The sequence below is a fragment of the Cydia pomonella genome, chromosome 16 (assembly GCF_033807575.1).
Source record: "Cydia pomonella isolate Wapato2018A chromosome 16, ilCydPomo1, whole genome shotgun sequence".
Lineage (NCBI taxonomy): Eukaryota > Metazoa > Arthropoda > Insecta > Lepidoptera > Tortricidae > Cydia > Cydia pomonella.
Genome location: NC_084718.1, coordinates 14,507,501 through 14,528,295, shown reverse-complemented (window position 1 = coordinate 14,528,295; position 20,795 = coordinate 14,507,501). Strand labels below are relative to the sequence as shown.

At 36.2% G+C, this 20,795-nt stretch overlaps 1 protein-coding gene across 6 annotated transcripts in view; it reads right to left on the bottom strand.

The window, feature by feature from the left end:
• LOC133526378 (NAD kinase-like) overlaps window positions 1–20,795 on the bottom strand; it is a 63,042-nt gene that overhangs the window by 22,513 nt on the left and 19,734 nt on the right. For 2 of the 6 annotated variants that reach the window (XM_061862976.1, XM_061862977.1), the window contains exon 1: window positions 11,435–11,764. The exons of 3 other annotated variants lie outside the window; for them this stretch is intronic. In XM_061862976.1, coding sequence (XP_061718960.1) covers window positions 11,435–11,628 — 194 coding nt within the window. In that variant the 5' untranslated portion in view covers window positions 11,629–11,764. Of the gene's footprint in view, window positions 1–11,434; window positions 11,768–20,795 lie in introns of those variants that run through there. One more of the 6 variants, XM_061862983.1, reaches the window with a different exon arrangement.

Here is a 20,795-nt window from a genome sequence, read left to right as displayed (position 1 = left end):
CGTAATCTTATGTGGTTTTCTATTGCAAACGCCATGAGTTGATGGTATAGTTATTAGTTATTACATATTGGGAAATCTTGAGGTACCTATTGTATGCTCTTCCTCCGTAGCCAAGATACATCGTACAGCGAAAACGGCAATCGAAAAGTAATGACAGATCCGAATAAAAGGTCACGTGATCAGTTCCACAAATTATGCAGGTTTCGTTTTCAATTCAATTCCTTTCTATAAATGCTTGTCACTTGAACAGTCCTAGCAGAAAAATCACTTTAGGGAACTCAAATTGCAATTTGTGTGCTTAAATTCTTATCTTATTGCAGGAATGACCTATAAGTTAAGCATGAATTCCTCCATCATAAAAATATGTTATAATTTACCTCAAAAAAAGTATTATCTTCCATGGTCTGCACTTGAATAGTGCAATGGTCAAATATCACATTCATGACACATGAAGGTGATAACACTAACGATTGACGTAAGGTCGTCAGACGTAAACGGTCGTCACTCCACATGATAAGCGAACATAAGAAAGTGAATAATATAGCAAAAAGTTTGTAGCACGTGCAGTGCACACAAGGCAAGCAAAATAAAGATAAAATATTTACAAACGATTTCAATTATATTCTTATAGATCGTCGTCAGTCAAAATACGTGGTCGAACTGGTCGAACGTAATCCGTCTACCGCTAACATCGAAATTTGAAGATCATCTTACCCCATGCCTATCGGTGTAGTATTTAGACGTGAGATGGAGATACGCGAAGTATGACTTTAGTAGGGTAGATAGATAGATAAAATACTCTTTATTGGCACACCTCGGTAAAAATACTAAAAATATACAAGAAAAATAAACAATTGATTAAATGTAGAGGCAGACAACAGGCGGTCTTATCGCTAAAAAGCAACCTCTTCCAGACAACCTTTGGGTAGCGGAAATAGAGAAGTTAATCGAAAAAGATGATGATGATGGTTAGACGTGTTACAGCACTTCATACTCGTATGACTAGACTGTAGGCTTTCCCCATTAAATCAAAATTTGCTATAAATATACAGAGCCTCTCTAACTGACTGTTTAATTGTATCCTCTGTTAATGAAGTGCGAGATTCAAGGACGTAACATGAACACCTGAGAAGATGACTACAGGTTCGTTCTAAATAGTCTTTTGACGAGTTACTTCATGTAAAGTAAGCTCTGAAAACGGGTAAATTTTGTGTTTTTCTAGAAAGTACCCGTTAGTATTTATTGAACTTGAGTATCTTGACTATATTCGTATATGAAGTTATAACAGTAAGTTTTGCAAACAAGGCCTGTCTGAATCTCACAAGGCTTGAGGTATGTCTAATTTTGACAGCCGGCACAATCAGCGCGCGTGCAACTTTCACTATCGGCATGCCTGCCAGCTGGTCCAGTAGGTGCAACAATACTGCGCCAGGTATAGTACTCCGGGACATAACCACATACCCATTATATATAAATAATAAATAAATAAATATTACACGACATTATGACACAAATTGACTAAGTCCCACGGTAAGCTCAATAAGGCTTGTGTTGAGGGTATAACGGTCTAACGGTATAGGGGACAACGATATATATAATATATAAATATTTATAAATACTTAAATACATAGAAAACACCCATGACTCAGGAACCAATATCCATGCTCATCACACGAATATATATATGGATATTTGTTCCTGAGTCATGGATATTTCTTATGTATTTAAGTATTTATAAATATTATATATATCGTTGTCCAAGTACCCACAACTCATGCCTTATTGAGCTTACTGTGGGACTTAGTCAATTTATATCATAATGTCCTATAAAATTAATGGATTTATTATTGTATTTCGTAGCCATTTAACATCTCACGTGGTGATACAAGTTCATAACATCATTGTAAAAGGTCAAATGTAAAAATCGACACCACCGATGTAAAAGGTTAAATTAGAATCTATTAACTTTGAACTCTTATGGAATTCAAGGTAGGAAAAAGACTCTGGGACACAGAAGGGATACTCTTATATGTTGCTAGTGGTGTGTTATTATTGTTATCGATATTATCAATTTATCATGTTCCCCGACTTCTACGAAACTTCTGTTTGGATCCGATATAAGTATAACCCTGAGTGATTTATTCAAGCGTTTCATGATTAAAATGATCAACGTCGTTTACCATCACGGAAAAATGAGAATTATAATGCATTTTATCGGTCAAATTGTAATATTTATGTAATGAATGATGTTAATTATCTATAGTTTATAATTGTATGACTGACGTATACAATGTAATTTTATATATAAATAATTGAATTGCATTGGTCCTGGGTTCGAATTCTGGTAAGGGCATGTATTCGTGTAATGAGTACAGATATTTGTTCCTGAGTCATGGGTGTTTTCTATGTATTTATATATTATATGTATATATATTGTTGCCCAAGTACCCACAACACAACACAAGCCTTCTTGAGCTTACTGTGAGGGCTTAGTCAATTTGTGCAAGTATGTCCAATATTTATTTATTTAATTGAGTTGAATTTGCATTAGTGATAGCAGATTTTTCTTTTCGAAGTGTACCTAGTTAACTAGGAATCCTTTAATGTCATTATGGGTCGTTGTATATCGGCTAATGGCATGATTTAAGGCTTCGAAGGAAGCAATCCCTTTCCCGACACAGGTGTGTAATTATTTTTCAGTGTTCAACAGAAGTTTTCAGTGCATTATTTACAAATAAATATATAAACTTCTGACGATTAAGTAGGAAAAGTTAACACATCACTACACCTTATAAAACAAAGTCCCCCGCCGCGTCTGTCTGTTTGAATGTACGTTCGTGATCAACTCAAAATCTACTGAACGGATTTTCATGCGGTCTTCGCCTATCAATAGAGTGATCCTTGAGGAAGGTTTAGGTGTATAATTTGTTAAGGTTTTGTGTAACCCGTACGAAGCCAGGCGGATCGTTAGTGTATTTATATAATCGATATCCTTATTTTCGCCTGGCCTGAGAAAAAAAAACACTATAGGCATTAAAGCCTTTTCGCGGCACGTGACTTCGTTATGGTAACCGAACCATAAACAATTGTCGGTCAGTTTTAGCCGCCTCAACAATCAATAATGCTGCCTTAGTAGTTGTCCATCTTACTCGTACCTATCAAATTACGTTGAATCCAACGTCTATAAAACACGCTCCACGCAGAAGATACTAAATGTGCATGTATTATGGTTTTCAGTTAAGCTATTCAAAATTAAAAAAAAAAATCAAAATTGTTTATTTCTTTCAAAAACCATGAAAAATATTACAATGGCTGGTGTCTCCTTGTAAGTTATTTACAAAATAACCTATGCTAGGAGGCACCGCTCTTCCATAGCTAAGCTCTTCCATAGGTATGTAAACATACTATAGCAAAATGCATAATATGCGTGTGCACTTTGCCAAACTGACGTATACATAATGTTAGCCGGCACATTTCTTAGTTTTTGAAGTTTCAAAGAGCGGCCAGTGCCAGTATTACATAAGCATGTTTGGTTAGTAAACGCTAAAATTCTTGTCTGGCCTAGCTATGTTCTCTAAAGTAAATAACCTACTCTTTAAAGCAGGTATGTTTAATTTGTAGTCAAATTATATTTGCCAAGTGTAAGCCTTGCAGCAACTCTTACGAAATTAAAGCAGTTTTGTGAACGTGATCTAAAATTTAGGACAAAGAGTCAACACATCCTTGATGCATGTATTACACACTTCTCACTGCAAATCGTGGACGGCGCATGAACGGAAATTGAATTAACTGTTATTTATAGAATAGGTGCTAAAATGGACCGATGGCCTTTTTGGTTCACAATAGGATGTCTAAAGATGGAGGAATTGCTACGCGAGGAAAAACACGAGTTAATCTACATGCCCCGTTCACATCTATACCAGTAGCATTCTATTCCAGTTATCGAATCCAGTCCTGAAATGTTACTGGAATAACGTGAACTGGCACTGGAATCTATCATTCCGGATCCCTTTGTTTGATATAATTATTGAAAGTCATAATGTAATGATAGTCATATAATCATTAGTCATAACTCTGAAACCGTTAACTTTTCAGGAATTTTCTTAGGTTATCCTATAGAGGTTATATAGTTAGGTTAGGTTAGGTTTATTTTATGGCAATCCTGAAAAGTTACGCGTTTCTCAGAAAAACCTAATTATGGCTAACGAAAATGCGGACAAACAATATATTATGACTTAAAATTTTATGGGAAACAATAGAGACCCCTATCATTCCAGTCAACATTCCAATTCAGTGACTGGATTGATGCCCCGTTCACATTTATTCCAGTAGCTTTCCAGTCCAGTGATCGAATTCAGCACAGGAATGTTACTGGAATAATGTGAACCAGCACAGGAATCTATCATTCCAGGGAACATTCCAATCCAGTGACTGAATTGATGCCCCGTTCACATTTATTCCAGTAGCATTCCAGTCCAGTGATCGAATCCAGCACAGGACTGTTACTGGAATAATTGAACCGGCACTGAAATATACTCATTTCAATGAGCATTCCAGACCATAACTGGATTGGTGGTCTACTTTTTTATTCCAGCTCGCCCAATCCAACTAGTGAACACGTATTGTTGTTTTTGTTAATAAATTCATTGGATAATGAAAATGACTGGAATTAATGTAAACGGTATGATACAGTCCAGCACTGGTTTCGATCACTGGACTGGAATGCTACTGGAATAGATGTGAACGGGGCATAAAGTACGATAATCAAGAGGGTATATGTACCTAATAATGAATGTATACAATTTTGACGTTTAAATTCAGATAGCCCTGCCCCTTAATGTGCCAATGAGACCAACAGAAGCGTAAATTACCTTAGCCAAAAAAATTATAGGTTGTATAGATAGCTGTCTTCCGACCAGAAAAGTTTTGTTTGAGAGTACTTATAATTCTTAGCAAAGATAATGTGAAAAATGATATCCCTAACTTCAGCCATAATTTCGGTCTAAAATGAAGACATGCCGCAGCCATGTTAACCAGTTTCAATGCTTTCGAACCAACTGGAATATGCTCTACAGAAAATGGGCCAGCCGGTTCCATGAATATGGATACAGAATCTTATCAACATTATTACCTCACTTTCGAAAGTGGAACACAATCAATGGGCACATTATCAAAGTTGTTTTAGTGTCCAAGGGTTATCTGATCGGGGCGGATTTTTGAACACATAATAAAACATATCGTTATCAACAAGTAAACACAATGAAGGTTACAGCGGACGTATATAATTGAGGTCTAAAACAATATCAATGACAAATATCAGCTACCTACAACAATACTAGAAGATGAGAAAAGAAACAGTGCGTATCTAGTAGAGATCCAGTCAAATTGTCTTACTATGACACCATTAGGCCCTTTGGTTTTTGGTCATTCTTAGCAGAGCTTTCTTACAGCAAACGGTTGATCTAGGAAATACATTTTTTATGTAGAACTTCTGGTGAAGTCTAGCCTAGAAGGTTGTATGACTTGGCCGGACTTTATGATTGGCTATCATCTCAAAACAGAACCAAAAAAGGAACGCGTACAGTAATGCCATCAGTAGGTATCTATATGAATTATATGATGTATTTATATCTACATGCAAGAGAACGAACAGATCCAATAATATGTTGTGAGCGAACCCTTGCGTGCACCTTGATTGCACTACATCAGAATGACTCGCAATTGTGAATATTGTGCTATTTGTGATAAATGGCTGTAGTACTATTTACGTTTCATGATAGTATTAAAACCTAATAGTGGATATCCAAACAGGAATGATACACATGAGGTAATACTGATAAAGGCTGTTTAACAAATTACGTGATCGTTCAGCCTGAGATCGCAACGTTGAATAACTACAGCAAACATGGCCGCCTAACTTTTTACAAACATGAGTAGGTGCTTTACTTGCCCAATTACCGACAAGGATGCTCGAAGAAACCGAATAATATCATAATCTATTATAATAAGCATACGAATATGATTATATACGTTACGTAAAGATCACTACAGATAAAATTTCCACGATATCTCGTAAATAAAAACTAGCTCAACCTAGCCCAAGCAATTTCCAGATGATGGCTCCAGAGGAAGATGAAGCTGGAAGAAGAAGCCGGTTTCAGCTATACATTTACTTCACTGTATCGTAATTCGTAACAAAGCATTACCAACTAATCTGCAGCACAACAAAACTAAAAATAATCTAAAGAACTACAATGCGCTTAAGAGCATTGAAAATGAGTAACTTTGTATAAATAAATAAAAAACACAAGTTTCCGATTGCAATACAATGCATAAAATGAGGACTCCGATATGAATTCAGTTCAAGGATTGCAAAGAATTTTCCGGTTAATAAATTGCAAAAAATATATATTGTTATAATTATGATATATTACTTTATTATACTATATGCACTTATTTCCAAGCCTGTAATCTACAGACGAAGTTGTGTCAGTTGTGTGGAAGATTAATATAATTTAATTTAAATTGTAAATATTAAATTTGGATTGACGCACAGTGCCAAGGCCCACCAGTGCCCTGATAGTGATAGCACATGTATAAGAAACGATTGTTTTCGCGAAGTATCGTGACGGATTTAATGATTAGCGATGTATTGCAAAAATATCACGAAGAGTAAAATCGTCAGTCTTTGTAGTTTTGCAAAGCACTTATCTCCTATAGGAGCATATCATATTTGAGCATTAGCACGATAAGCATTTTGACAGAGGGTCAAATTATCCATTTGGCTAATTAATACTAATGTGGAGGAGCCGTGTGATATCGCCTTTTCATATAAACATAGTCCTCATTTTCCTCTCTGAATATTAAGTATTAACATTATGAAAAATATTTTGACACAATTTGTTGTATTATATCAATCACCGGTAAACCGGTAACGTTTGATTTTTTCGAAATTTTATTTATCATAAGAATTAGGAGACTTAGGAGCATTTAAAAATTTGTATGAAATCTGTTTTTCGCTCTTAATTTTTTACAATAATCATGAACATAGCTATGGTTAATATACATCAAATTATGTAAAAATATTTTCCATAATGTCAATATCCAGAGAGGAAAATGGGGACTACGCTAGGGCGTTCCACTTTCCTTTTCAAGTTATTAAACAATGCTTGATCTTAATAGATGGTTGATATTATAGTAGCCTCTAGCTCTATTAACAATAGTTAACCTGAAATGTTTCAGACACCCTCAAAAATCCTTTCATTTCCCAAGGTTTCTTAAATTCTACACTAATATTTAAACTTAAAATATGGCAGGTGTCGCAGGTCTGCAACTGACCGGCATTAATACCGCCGACGGTTGCATTCACATACAAGTTTAATAATTGTCCCATTAAAAAGCTAAGCTATTAACCCTAGACTAGAGTTTATGTAGCCGCACCTAGTTTGACTAGACATGGACAAGGACCACAGGAATTGCGGCGTAAAGTACGATGGAGACGGACACTGTAAAATATTTCTTTAATTTTAATTATACTCGGTACTGGTGGATGTTAAGCAATAAATAGATAAACCTAGCGCATCTACATATATCTGCTATAAGCCTTTATTTAGGTAAGATATAGTTTTATAAGATTTTTTTTACACTCCTACATAAAGCTTATATTGATGAATGATAATTGATAAAAGTTCATGGGCCGTTTGTTCCACCGTGGCGTCGAAACTTTAGACATCAATCTGCTGAAACTGTACGGCTACCTCCAATTTTGCATTGAGATATTTGCTCACATCTACGTAAATTACTTTCTATACATCTCGCTTGAACTAATATACCAGTACGAGCGAGAGGCATAGAAAGTAAGTTACGTAGATGTGAGCGAATATTTCAATATATATAATGCTTAACAGTTTACTCAATTTCCCGGTAGATGTCATTTCTTATTTCTGCACCTCGCGAACGATTGTGTATCGTAGTTCAGCAGTGCTAAGGGCCCGTAAGCAGAAAACTCAAAAAAAACTTTCACTCGAATTTTTGGAGAGGATTTGTGTGGAGTTTAGTACAGCTAAATTAAACATACTTCCCCTTCGAAACCGGAGTGCAAAACTGGTGGTAGCGATCGTGATGAATGACATTTTAATGAATTCGTGTTTCAAAAAAGGAAGAGGTTCTATGCGAAAAAACCCCATATTTAGTTACGCTATTTTCAAATAACCAATGATAAAGATACGGAAACCGGCCTAGATGTTCTACAAAATGCACGAAAATGCTAGTTAAGTTTACAGAAGATATATCTTCATGCTGACTGGTTTACAACCCTCTCAAAATTACCCAAGGTGCGCAGTGTGTGCGGGTCCTAAGTTAACCAAGTATCGAGAGCTAGACATAGGCAATCGTTATTCCCATACGAGTTAGACCTGAAATGGACCTGAGCAACGTCAATTAAATTCATTCACGCAAGCTCTAAAGGAGAATAATTCCTAAAATGTCTTTAAGAGCTTTCTAGAAACGCTATAAAAGTTTTAATAGAAATTTCTTAGATATCTGTGGAAAGTTACGATTATTAGCAAGGCTAGAAATGTCGTTGGACATTGATTGCGTGTTAGTCGATTAATGACGTCATAATACTCATAATAGTAATTAAAACTGAATTAAAAAGTTCATCACAGTCTACAGTGTGTAAAGACAGCTATAACATATTTTATAACATATTTTGCCAAATTCCTATTTACGATTTGCCAGACAAAAGGTACAAGCAGTCAATCATACTAATCGTATGTAAATAATGTAAAATTATGAAAAATGTCAAAAAACAAGTTTTTGGAACAAATGTTTAGTAACTTTTAACACGCTGTTTTGCAAAGAATTATGCACAAATTTGACTGGTAATTCCTGTACAAATTATGTTTAAGCAGCCGAAATCTTGCCACAACAAGTTCAACTGAATGTCAGTTCCAAAAATCGACAAGACAAATCGAATGACAATATGTACAATTGCACATTTGTCATTCTCACGATAGGCCCCTGGTGATTTTAGGAACCACTGACAACTACATAACTACAACGCGCGTATTATCTCATTATAATAACGATAATGAGACGATAATAGTAATCTCATTATTCATGTCAAGACCGCTATCTAAAATCGACAGACACGCGAATTGTGGGACGTAAAAACTAGCTCGTCGTAGCGCTCGTCTGTTGATTGATGATCAATTTTGATCATGTTCAATTACTATCTACCAAATAATATGACGGGCAGAATACCTATGCATTGCCAATTAACAAAGACACCGATCGCGATCAAATGGCTTAAAAAAATTATACAAAAATATACTTAACACAGGAGATAGATAATACGTTTATAGGAGAATCAGATGTAGATAATCAGTGTATTACGGGCGTATTCAGACTATTCAGCTTCTTCTTCTTCTTCGTCTTTCCCATTCAGCGAGTTATAAATACACATCTCTGGATAGTTGAGCGCATCAGCTTCTAATGGCTCTAATTTATTATTTATTTATCCTTTAGTGCAATAACACAATATAAAAAAGTTCAAATGGCGGACTTAATGCCTTAAGGCATTCTCTACTAGTCAACCATTGGTCCAAACAGAAACTTACAAATGGTGCGGAAAAGAAAATCAGTACAGAGAGATAAAATAAGTCACTCTCATTATGCCTTAGCTGTTTTTTTTTTAAACTTGAAATGTGAATATGATTCATCGCCTTCAAAAAGGATGTGATACTAGGTATGTACGAGGACTATTAATATGCGTAGTAAGAAGAAAATGCAAGGATACAATTTTGCATTACCGAGCCTGGCAAAATAGAACGCGTAGAATAGTACATTGGTAACCAAGGGATGAAAGGCTTTCATTTCTGTCGAGGTAGTTTGAAATGACGCCTTTCAACTGGTTAAACATTTTACTTTTCATTTCGAATATGAGGAAAGTAAAATACATGTGTTTAAAAAGAACATGACTCAGTATAAACTTATAGTATGTATAAAGGGTACTTTCAATGTATTTATGACATTAAGGGGAGTTAAATATCAGAATGGAAAGTGTACAACAAATCCAGTTTTAAATGGAATTAATAATATAAAAAAAACTTCTTGAAAAATAAAATGCTCTAGAGCAGAAATTTATCACTTTCTGCACACTATATAGAACAACAACAACCTACTTTCAGAGCATGAGAAATGAAAATTAGTTAAATAACACAATCGAGGCCGAAATTAAGGAAATAGAAATAGGTATCTTCAGGATCAATGAAAGAAAGTCCTTTCATATAGAAATATCCTTGCAAAATGACCGGTTTAAATTAACCTTTTAAAGTAAAAGTACGAAACTAATAGCGTAAAATTACACAATGTTTTTCTGCTAATTAGCTATGATCTGACTGATACCAGCTTCGTTAACTTCAAGGATTGTGATTGCACGTGTATGCTTTGCAATTAAGTACGTGTTGGTATTACGACATTTGCACATTTCAAATGTGTAGAACAGTAGGTACATAAACATAAAATTGTGGGTATGTGGCTACGCGTATGCGGTAGATCTTTAAGGTTATTGCGGGAGAAAAAATTGAACATCACAATCCACTGTTGCCTTTGTCCAGAGGCATTCTCAAATTTTTGGTTTCAGTAATTGTCACTTCGTACCTTCGAATGAAGTCTCATCTTGTCTCGTCTCGTCAGAATACGAGTTGCACATCCATCGACAAAGCGAGTTTCTTCCAACCTAGGACGACACTAAACCTTATATTTGGTTATCATAAAGGATCCCAAGAATAAGCACATTTTTTTAATGTTTTTTTTTTTCTAATTTAGTCGGCCGTCTAATTGTCTATGGCATCCTTATGGCATCTATAAATGTGACCATCGTATCTTTAAAGCCTATAGATGTAGACGGTAATTTATGGGAAGCCTCGGTTCGCACTTGACCCCGTTACAGATAACAAAGATACAAGTTTGTGGTTTTTTCTTATCACTGAGTAAACCGGAAAAATTACATAACAATAGACAATTTCGATATTAATTTAATGTTGAAATTTATTAGCTTCTCACTGTTTACAACATTTTCTTCTGGTCTTTGTTTGCTTTTGAAAAATACGAAAATGTTTTTAAATAAATACTCAATTCTATAACTATAAGCTATCGACATCGATAATAGAACAACACACATAATACAGTATTTTTGGGGTAGATATCTTTGTTAGAAATGTTGGAAACTTCTTGAAGTCATTAGCAAAAAATATTTTTACCACAAAAGATATTTAGGACCTCATTCATTTAAATCTACACTATAAAAAATCTACAAGGCGTTTGTTATTTTAACTAAGAATACACGTTACTTCACGTCTTAAGTTCACTTCAAAAAAAGTAGCGAGAACGTCCAGTCCGCGATATATGACCAAAACCACAAAGAACTTACGGCCAAGTGCCGGACCTTCGCCTCCTGACCGCGCGCGGCTGCTCGGGGTGCGCGTGCAGCAGCCCCTGCGGGATCAGACTCTTCGACGGCTTCCGTCTGAGCCTGTACTCCTGCTTCTCTATCGCGCTCTTGCACAGCCTCAGCGTCGAGAGCTCGCTCTCCGACCCGCACCACAGAGAATCCATCGCCAGCATTGTTAAAGTTTTGCTGTTTAGCACATCACTTTTGCAATTTTTTACGCGTGAATTTTTTACACCGTTTCGTTTCACAAGTGTAGGGATGCTTGACCCGAAACGTGAAATACGGCCGCAACACACGTCCGAACGTACGTGAGAGCGCAAGTCCGAGGGACGACTGACTGTGGTACTCGTTGGCTGTATTCACAACGCTTTAGAACACTGGCCATATATCTGACATCCGATTATGCGTAGTCGTTATAAATCTGGGGGTCATGTTACGGTGGTTACAGGCTCTGTGTCAAAATGTTTTATTGTCTAGGCGCGGCGATTCAAAGCTGCCAAACTTGGAATCGCAGCCTGTTTGCAATATTTCGCTCAGGAGACCCAGTATAAGTGAGCTGCCTAATTCTAAGTAGTTTCTATGGATTTCGAGTTCACTTAGTGCTGGTTGGTGCTGGTTCATCTGCTTTTATTTATTAATGTATACACGATGGCCGTTATCAGTATCACCGCGATTTAGAACAGTGATTAAGACAATCGTGAATCATGATTCGGGTCGGGCTAAATCGTGAAGCTTGACATTGGAAGTACTGAACGTTACTGGAATAGTTTTTATGTGGTCATTCGAGTGACAAAGTGAGAAAGCAGACTAATTATGGAATGGACGTTGTTTATTATGTTAAGCCACTAAGAAAAAACAAATAATAACTACTACACTTCTTGCTGCCATAGTGTAAAAGCACTTTAAATTGTAGATAACTTAGTTCATTAAAAGTTTTGGCCTGTACGAAAATGATGATCAACCTTGTATGAACCATACATTTTAAGTGTAAAAGTCTGTAGGTATCTAGGTATCTAATTTGTCCTATTGAGAATGAAGTAAAGAAGGGTAAAGTGATCAATCTAGCAGAAATGTACTTAATAAACAAAACCTTTTAATGTTGTCTAAATGTCACCTTCAAAAAGTTGTTTGATCCTTAGTCATTTTAAAAAAGACGACTAAGAAGGAGTATTCATTTACGACACGTGAGTACTAATGTGGCATTAGGATTATATAAACGCGTGTTTGCAGAAAAAAAAACATACTTAACACGTGTTTTAAAAAAACCTACTTAATTTCAATAATAATTGTAAATACAACGATCAACGTATTATCCCTTGAGTGTACAAATAAGGATGTAGATATTCATAACTACGACCGTAGTTGGAAACGACCTATTGTCAAATTTTCACTTCACTCACACTAAGTAAGTCTTCTTCTACCTAGCGTTTGTCCCGGCTTATTCCCACGGCTCATGGGAGCCTAGGATCCGCTTGGAAACTAATCCAAAGAATTAATATAGGCTAGTTTTTAATTTAAATTTCATTATATATTTATTTACGAAAGCGACAGCCATCTGACCTTTCAACCCAGAGGGAAAACTAGGCCTTATTGGGGTTAGTCCGCTTTCCTCATGATGTTTTCCTTCACCGGAAAAGATTAGTAAATATCAAATGATATATCGTACATAACCATAAATACCAACGCTTTTTTCCACTTCTAAGTAAGTAAGTTTACAAAATACAACATCATCATTCGCTTGCCCTTGGTCCATTCGGTTGGAGTCTGCGGCCTTTGCAACATGTCATCCAGTACGCGTCATACCTTTCCCTCTTACATCCCTCCACATTCATTTGTTAAAACTTTCTCGTCACAGGACACAGGAACTTCATCCCTTCGCATCACATGCCCAAGTCCCCCGCCGCGTATGACTGTCTGTATGTCTTTATGTTCTCGATAAACTCAAAAACAAGTGAATGGATTTTATTGCGGTTTTCACCTATTCCTGAGGAAGGTATATAATTTGTTAAGATTTTATGTAACCCGTGCGAACCGGGGCGGATCGCTAGTTTACAAATACAATTGTAACACGAACGTAGTGTACCAGTAAGCGGATACGCTTATTCACAGGGCTATAACCGCGAACACCGAAGTTCACAAATTGCGGGCATCTTTCTCTGTCACTCTAATTACGCCTTAATTGCAGTAAAGATGCCCGCAACTTGTGAACTTGGGTTCGCGGTAGGCCCTCTGATGTTATGGCTTATGCGCGCCGGCGCATGAGCATCGCGTGGCGCGAGGGCATCGCATGATTCGCATGGTATCAACACGCGCTTATCGCGCACGCGATTGTCTTGCTTTGGAGTATTACCTACTGTTGCATTGACGATTACCTACTGTTGAGAACCAAAAGCGTAGCAAGGTGTTTTCGGGATTTTCTGCGTATATCATATGTCATATGGGATCCTATTTCGCAGCCAAACAGATTTCAAACTCTTATATGAGAAAGGCCTCTCAGGACGAGACAAACCTCTCATTTTAACCGACTAGGAAAAGTAAGTTTGCTATCTCAAAATTGTTATTTCTGACCGATTAGGATTTTTAATTTAGAGAACATACTCTCTAATTGGTCCCAGTTTATCAAAACCCGGTGATATTTCGTCAAATCCTGAAGGCATAGGCATAAATTTGGTTTGTTGTTTATATCATCTGGTGCTGGTGACAGGTAAATTGTTGATAATGAGTACCTAACTACCTACTCAAATACACGACCAACAACAATAACTTTTACTAATAAACAGTAAACAATTAATTTCAATTAACATGAAATTCGCAGTGCCGCGCAAACCCAAGTGTAAAAACAATCTAAAAATTTCCTTAATTAAATAATGACGAGCAATTTCTTAATTACGTGTTAATGGAAAGTAATTTAAGCTCAAACGAGTGAATCACAGCGTAACGAGGTAATGCATGTGCATCAATTCTGCAGTAACAAGCGCATAATTAAGTCGGGTTGATGGTCTTATGACTTATGAGAGTCGAGTATCAGAAGCGTAAGGTTGCAACATTTATGTCCGTAATGTGGCAGCTCACTGAGCTCACCACACCACGCAAAGCCGTACGAGTAACAGCGATTGGAAAACGTATTCAATTGTTTATCGTATGTAAAGCCTGGCAAGATTTTATTTGGTTCTGAGATAGTGTCGGTACAACTACAAACTGCTTACATATGCTTAAAATGTCAGTACCAGTCATGTCGACGACTAATTTTAAAACATTGCTTATTGGAATCCTGCGCAATCCTTTGTTTTTTTTTTCAATAAAAACATGTTTTTGGCATCTCTGGGAAAGATGTTTGTCATTTTTTTCGGGAAATCGTTTCTAATTATACCTCATGGCATTCTGGCATTAAATCACTGAGGTCAGATATCTCACTGTGGGTGCGTGGGTGACCTGGGTGACTATAGCCATAGCGCAGATATCAGTTATGGACTGTTTTCTCTCTGAAGTATAAGTATAGTACTAGTCCAACAATCAATACGATCCCGTGTGGACTAATCCGAGGCTGTCCACACTGCCGATGGGATCTTTATGATTTTATTTCAAGTTCTAACTCTACTTGTTTACTAATCCCACATCTGCCCAATGTTTATCTTCTGAAAACATGTGTTCTTGCGTTGTGACGCATTTAATCTAACAAGCGCATAGGTCCATGAATCCCGATTAGCCATTACTATTCTCACTAGTTTAATTATTATTAGAAACTGGATCAAAATTTTCCAATTTCAAAATGACTAATTCAGTTTTAAAATTAAGTACTTAGCTGGTTCAATTCCATTGGCGTAGTATTATTGGCGTATGAACTCGAAAGAAGTCAAATACCAAAATACAAAGTTAAATAATTAGCTGGGCATACTTACAAGGATACGTTACTTCATTCCACGATTTCACTCCGATATCGGAAATGCAGAACTACTTATATAGAGATATTCTTGCATCGAAATATGTTCAGAAAATCAAACATTTTATTGAACGCTACAGACAAATATCTTAAATGTGATAAAGATAAGATAAGATAAAGATAGTTTATTATTCAAGTAGGCATATTAATATGCGCTAATGAACGTCAAATAAAGTTACACCGGCTCTAACCCCACCTCTGACCCGAGAAGATGTAAATCCCCCCTCAATTGGATTCATTATTGTGCGCATGAACAATGCATGCGCATGTAGAGATATTTTTCGATAAATTGTTATTCTTGTTTTTCCTTATTCTTTTCTCTCATATTTTAATCTAATAGAAACTATATCCATGTTAATATTTGTCATTTTATTTTCACGCTAAACCAATTGACATCAGTACCCCCAGTGTAAATAAATTCGATTTCGAAACGTGACGTACGCGTTTCCGTTTAGTCTCATTTTGTATTGGATTTAGAAAGAGCGCGCCAAGCGGGATGTTTTGGAAACTCAAAATCCTATACAAAATGAGACTTAACGCAAACTCGTTCGTCACGTTATGATGTCGATTAAATTTACACTAGGGGTACAGTACAATACAGATAGCGAAACGTGACGAATGCGTTTGCGTTGTCTCATTTTGTATGGCATTTTGAGTTTCCAAAACGTCCCGCTCGGCGCGCTTTTCTAAATCCCATGCAAATAGACTTAACGCAAACGCGTACGTTACGTTTCGCTATCGAATAAATTTACACTAGGGGTACTGTTAATCATTTTACGAGTGACATACGAAAAATCTTACGATACGATCAGTGTAAAATTGAGCGTTAAAACATACGATTGAGAAATAGGCTAATGCAGTAGTAGAAACTGGGCCAAGAGCCGTTGACACGGAATGTAAAAGAAACCTCTGTTCTACAAGTTGAATATCGTCCAGTTTCTGTGAACCTAGGCCCGGCATTAGCGTGAAAGTCTAGGCTGAATGGCCTCGCCTTGTAATGTAACATTAATTGCTGCTGATGATAGATTAATGCTAACAATATCGTACCAGTTAAAATTAATGGTAGCACTGAAAACCTACAGATTAGCTGTTAAGTTTCTGTCTGCAACCTTCCCTATTGTGTAAAGATGAAAATCGTAATAAAAATCAGAATGCGCTCGCTGCCATTGAGCTCCAGTGGAAAGGGTATGTTTCATGTGGATAAATATGAACTGATAGAACCACGTCAGTTTTGGAAAACAGTGAAGGATAGGCGAAGTGCATTCAAATGGCGCCTAATAAAATAATCTACTAAAATTATAAGTTAAGGGTAATATTTCAAATTATTAGTGTACCTTAAGTATGTTTGACATTCGTTATATGCTAAACGCCAATTCCAAACCCTAACGGGAAGTTCTATAAAATAGTATATTCTCTTCGTATCTATATATGTAAAGAAACGAACGCGATGATAATAAGCGTGCTGTCATAATCATAACCTAACACAAGCAATTTAATAATGAAAGTGCTCTAATTATTAGCACGCAAGCCATTCTCCGAAACCTATTTTTAATTAGACCCCATTGTCCTGAATTAAGATCCAGTGAAAGTGACCGTTTAAATTGGTGGTAATGACTTGTGCAATTATGTTTTGAAGGCCATCAAATATTAGCGGCATATCGTATGAAGTGCTTATGAAAAACCTTTGACATGTTTATCGAACTGACTCCTGATATTATTATTAGCAAGTATTACATATTATACTAATGCCTTGTTTTAGGCGGATGTACGCTTGCATGGGATTGCCATTCACTAGTTACACGCGGACGAAATCGCGGACAGATAGATACTAGTTGAAAATAAATTAAATATCAATTTAGTCGATAAACTTAAATGCATATTCATTTTTCAACAAAAATACAATGACAAATGTCAATATTAGACTGCAAACATTTCAGTATGGAAAGTAGGGTCAAAAGATCAATGGATGGCAGTATACAAAACAAACATTTTAGAAATTACATAGGTATATTATGAGATGAAAACTGGGGGTAGATGCTTCTAGATTTTTTCATAATGTCAGTCATCGTACAATGTCAAAATTTAAGATGTGTGAAACGGAAAGGTTAGGTGTGTAAAAGTCATTTATCCCGGTCCTGGGCTAGTCTCATACAATAGGTTCCCGCGATTTTTCGAATGTCCATCCACCCAACGAGCCAACGAGCATGTAAAAATAGGGATACTAAAGCTGGGTCAACACTTGTATCACTTTGGCGGACTTGGCGGTATGGTCGGTATCGAAGGCTCGTACCTAAGTCTGAACGCTGATTTTGGGCATGCCGTATCACTAGCAGTAGCAGCACCGCACCGTCGTCGCCTGACAAAATGCATCCATAATTCCATACTAACCGTATCGTAGTAGCTTATGATATTACAACGCCCGTATCGAAAGTGGCATAAATATGTCGTTTTTGAGTTATTGGACTTTTGATTTTATTTCAATTAATCAAATATGAAATTTAAATGACATAATCGGTCGGGAGTCGACGGCCTACCACTCCAACGGTTAGTAAATTTATTTTGATCATTCCGTCTGAGTTTTGTCCAAAAATGTCGCCCGCAAAGATAGCTTACCGAAATTTAGCTGGAGGTTGTTGTCCAAAAAATAACAATTAATAGGTACTTAAATTAAAACATAATTTTAGATTTAATTGATTTCTAAATTTCATGTTCAAGTTACCATTAGTTAGAGCCCGCCTACGCTAAATCTGCATAGAATTAGCCGCGTAGAATTGGGATTCTTGGGATATAAAAACAGAGCATACCTTATAGTTGTTTAATGTTTACGGTAAAAAAATGCAAATTCCACTAAGCATTGTTTATTGCCTGTTCAATTTACAAAACTAACGGAACTTGTAACATAGCAAAATATTTGACCGTCACTACCTACTATTATTAGGAATAAACACGACAATTAATGAATATCACCAAATTACCACGCAATAACGTATCATTCGCCTGAAACATATATTATACCTATAGCATGTGTATGGCTATAAATGCGGCAGCATGTAAACACATGCCGTTATTAAACAATAACGAGGAGAGAAGTCTTTTTGTGTAAACTTAAGTTTTTCTTTCGGAGCATTCTGTGTAATTAATATATTATTTCAAAGCGCATTGTATTAAAAACCACGGTGACGTTTAGGTATCAAACACATATGTTGGAAAAAGTATAAGAAACCAAGTGACTCTCTTTGTAGTGTTCTTACACTTAGATTTACATTACATTTTCTGGGAAGACTGCATGCCCCACATTCCTCACTATACCGTGGGGTTGATTCGCCTGACTACTTAATATCTAAGAATTGTTGTATGTGTATGACCAAGGTGTAAGCTCACCCTTATATTATTTGTGTATCTAAGTTGCACTCATTCAAGCAAAATATGAATTGAACTGCATACCTAGTACATCTACTGCATGGGTATATAAAGTATGATGTTTTAGAAAGATTGTATTTTATTAAATACATATCTATAAAACACGGACTAGATGTTTTGTTGGGTGCTCGAGGACAGGAACCTAAATTACCTTGAATTTATTTGCACATTTCCTCCCGATGTTTTATGAAATGAAAGCAACTCATAATTATCTAATGAATTAGAATATAAGTCCTGAGGTTTGAAACCACGTCCTGTGGTTTGAAAACCGTAAACCTATACAGCTCAACTGCTTTACATGATGCATAAATGGTGTCAAGCGATCTAGGTTAGGACAGCGAGGAGCTACATCAACAATGCAGTGAAGTGGCTTGGAAGCTAACTGGGAAGCTAGGCGACAGTCAATTACGCGAACGAGCGGTAGCGTAGGTGAAATGCGATATTGTGTTAATAGTGGGTGAGACGGAAAGTTCAATGATCCTGTAAATCCTTCAAAAAATGAACAAGAAGCTGCGTGACGTCAAACATGTCGGAGAGTAAGGAACGTGTTTGATCTACTTTTCTACAAGAGTTGGATTTAAGAAGCGGCGGGAATAAGTGTTCTATTATCTCTGTTAGAAACATGACTATCACCAAAAATCTAGCTAGCTTGCTATTGGAATCATCTACTCCATAGACCGCTGATATATCTTTAAATACCTTGCTGCGTATCGTATCGATCTACTGTCTACATACCCACTAAAATCTAAATAATGAAAAACATGTTCATGATTTCCTATTGCGAAATTGGACCTGATTCTAAGTTACAGCTAAAAAAGTGCATCTCGATGTTGCGCATTTCTTTAAATACGTATTAAGTTACAATAACAAAGAAAAAATATATCCCAAATAGCTATTCAATTGGCATGTGTTACATACGCCTACACACTGAATAATAACTGCAACATTTGATGAAGCATTGCTAATGTAAATGGACAGGCGTTAGCATCATGCTAACTCGTGATTTAGCCACAATTATGTACAGTCAGGAATACTATTTGCTTAGCACCTTTAAAGACAAACTTCTAAACAGAGGTGGTCACTTTTTCCTGCAGCTGACTGTACGTAAATACATACTTAGTCAATTATTAAGTATTTTATCGATTTGGTATTTAAATTTTGTGTAGATAAGAATGTCGTGTCTTACAGGGACCTAAAGAACTTGGCCGAGGACCGCGAAAACTGGCGTCTACTCCACCGAAAAGAGCCACGCTCTTAAATGATGATGATGACGAAGAGTTTAACATTATTAAGTTCAAATACATATATTTTTTGAATTCTAAAATCCCTACAAAAGTAATTTAGTTTTTGAGTATTATAATGAATCTTGAGAAAAGGGGCGCTGTCTTGTGTCGGAGGCCAAGTCTCATTTTGGGTTGCTGAGCCAACTGCGGCAAGTAAGTATAATGAATTGGTTCTTAGTTATAAATGTAGGCCCTGGCAAAATAGGTATCTAATAGATGATGGCAAATATTTAACATATTTTATTATAAGAAAGTTAAAATAAATAAAAATATTGATAAAATGCCTCAGTTTTGGGTGTTTATAATCTTCAAAACCTTAAAAAAATATCTTCAATAAATACCTCAAAAAGAAATAAAGGAACTCTGCTTTGTCCATCTGTCAGTAAGACCTTTTGTATCAAGAATGTGTGAAGATATCAAAATTATTGGTCTTCAGTCCCTTAAAGCTGTTAGTGCCACAAATGTATACATGGAAACTGGCAAGAAACATATGAAGCATATCTTATAGCACAATTAAATGAGGAAGTCCAAAGACTGTACATTTGTAGTTACATAAGAAAAAGAAGAGATAACATCCCAAAAATGTTGTTTCTTCCCCCTCCTTTAACATGGGCTGGATTGAACGGTCTCGCATTTCGAGCCTGAACCACTGGCTATAGTATATTATGTAAATTGTCTACATGCAGCTAAAATGAAA